This window comes from Carlito syrichta, unplaced genomic scaffold (genome assembly GCF_000164805.1).
Source record: "Carlito syrichta isolate Samal-C Ts95f unplaced genomic scaffold, Tarsius_syrichta-2.0.1 Scaffold301952, whole genome shotgun sequence".
Classification (NCBI taxonomy): domain Eukaryota; kingdom Metazoa; phylum Chordata; class Mammalia; order Primates; family Tarsiidae; genus Carlito; species Carlito syrichta.
In genome coordinates this window covers 75,024-77,376 of record NW_007246048.1, presented here as the reverse complement: position 1 = coordinate 77,376, position 2,353 = coordinate 75,024, and the positions used below count along the sequence as shown (strand labels likewise).

Sequence of the window (2,353 nt, the reverse complement as noted above, 5' to 3'; positions counted from 1 at the left end):
CCTGGCTTAATTTTTGATTTATTGTAGAGATGAGGTCTCGCCAAGTTGCCCAGGCGGGTCTCGAACCCGCGGGCTCAGGCAATCCATTCACCTCAGCCTCCCAAAGGTGCGGGATTACAGGCTGAGCCACCGAGCCTGGAGACTTTTATTCTTTGATGTGGGTGGTAATAATTGTGTTCACCTTAAAATAATTCATAGGCTATATAACATTTGTTCTATGTCATTTCCCGTATATAAGTTGTATTTTATAACAAAGGTTAAAAATTTGTTTTTAAATTTTTACTTTTGGGAAACAAACTACTAGATACAATTAAAATTGTTTAGATTTCTTTCTTCCATCTTTTCTTTCTTAATCTCTTCTTTTTGGTATGGCATTACTGAAATAAAACTTCCTTATCTCTGATTAGAAGACAATATGCAAGTGAAACATATTCTTTTATTACCCTACTCATATCAAATGTCACTGAAATCCATTAAGAATTCATGTGACAACTTTACTAGCAGCCATTTGATTTCAGGATGAAGGTTTGAGCTAGTAAGTTAAATGTGATTCTTAATACTCTGTAGACATGAATTATCTATCACATCTGATCAATGTCAGTCAATTTCTTTCTTTTTTTTTTTTTTGAGTTGGAGTCTCACTCTGTTGTCCAGCCTGGAGCGTAGTGGCATGCTCATGGCCACCGCAGCCTCAACCCGCTGGGCTCAGGCGATTCTTCTATCTCGGCCTTCCAAGTAGCTGAAACTAAAGGCATGTGCCACCACACCCAGCTAATTTTTTGATGTATTGTAGAGATGAGGTCTCATCACATCGCCCAGGTTGGTCTTGAACCCTAGGCTGAGGCAATCCTCTCACCTCAGCCTCCCAAAGTGCGGGGATTACAGGTGTGAGTCACTGTTCCCAGCTTCAGTCAACTTCTAATACCATGGAACAGACAGATAAATAGCATATATCAGGAGATCTTATTGGAAACCAGTACCTTATGGTGGTCAATCTGAACTGACTAACCAACCAGACCCAACAGAGTTGATCCAGGATACAAAACAGAGCAGGTCAGATAAGCTAACACTCAAATCACTCTGGGCTCCTCCATGTCATGTGACCATCTACAAATTCCAAGGCTCTTGTAAAACTCCACCCTTGTACAGCTAACCATTCTTTGCTCACATGCACCACCCAATATTTTTTCTCTGGCATTTCTTTTGGAATTTCTCTGTTTCTCACTAGTCTGCAAATAGCAGTGAGGAAAAGTAGGTAAGAGATGTTAGTGGACAAGAGATGCTGGCCAGACAAAATTGATGTGCTATTCTACAAGCGTTATTTCTTGTTAGTTTAATTTAATTCACAAAAGGAATGAGAAGCCTTTTTAACCCAAAAAGGGTTGAGAAAGTCATCTGACTTGGAAATAACAGTCTAACTGGATTGTTAAAAAAGAACCCTCCACATTCAAGACATTTTCAGGTCTTCAGGCTATCTTTTACCATGACTAATTAAAACACATTAATTTTTTAAAAATACTGTACTATTACACAGTTGCATGCCCATCTATTTCACAGAAGCAAGCTTCAAGAACATTTACCTAAAACTTAAAGAGCACATATAAAAAGTCAAGAACTACTCACTCATGTTTAAGGCAGCCATCCCTCCTTGTGGAGCTGCTGGATAGACATTTGGTACATTTGTGGTCATAAAATCTGCAATCTGCTGTAATGCCAATAGGCCTGTGGGATTCTTCCCCTTCTTAAATTGTTCCTGTATCATTGATTCCAATTCTTCACAGAAAGCCTAATAAAAGGAATATTAAAACAGTAAGACAGGGTGGGGAAGCAGGACTGGCGGTAATAGAAATCTACCTCGGGAAGGGAGGGCACACCTCATTAACAAGGGTACCTATGTAATGAACATTTGTATACCTAACCCTGAATTATACCCCACATCTTTAAAATAAAAAAAATTAAGCCGAGCTCGGTGGCTCAGCCTATAATCCCACATCTTGGGAGGCTGAGGTGAGTGGACTGCCTGAGCCCAGGGGTTTGAGACCCGCCTGGACAACTTGGCGAGACCTCATCTCTACAGTAAATCAAAAAATTAGCTGGGCGTGGTAGTGCACGCCTGTAGTTCCAGCTACTTGGAAGGCTGAGACGGAATGATTGCTGGAGCCCAGCAGGTGGAGGTTGCAGTGGCCGGGAGGGTCACTGCACTCCAGTTTGGGCGACAGAGTGAGACTCCAATTCAAAATAATTAATTAATTAATTAAAAGTTAATAAATAAGCCAGGCTCGGTGGCTCAGCCTGTAATCCTGTGCCTTTGGGAGGCTGAGGTGAGTGGATTGCCTGAGCCCGCGGGTTCGAG

The 2,353-nt window shown here is 41.4% G+C and overlaps 1 protein-coding gene across 10 annotated transcripts in view; it reads right to left on the bottom strand.

Annotated features, from left to right (window-relative positions):
• ADD1 (adducin 1) overlaps window positions 1-2,353 on the bottom strand; it is a 62,720-nt gene that overhangs the window by 43,058 nt on the left and 17,309 nt on the right. For all 10 annotated transcript variants that reach the window (XM_008055762.2, XM_021711233.1, XM_008055763.1 and 7 more), the window contains one exon: window positions 1,624-1,786. In XM_008055762.2, coding sequence (XP_008053953.1) covers window positions 1,624-1,786 — 163 coding nt within the window. The remainder of the gene's footprint in view (window positions 1-1,623; window positions 1,787-2,353) is intronic.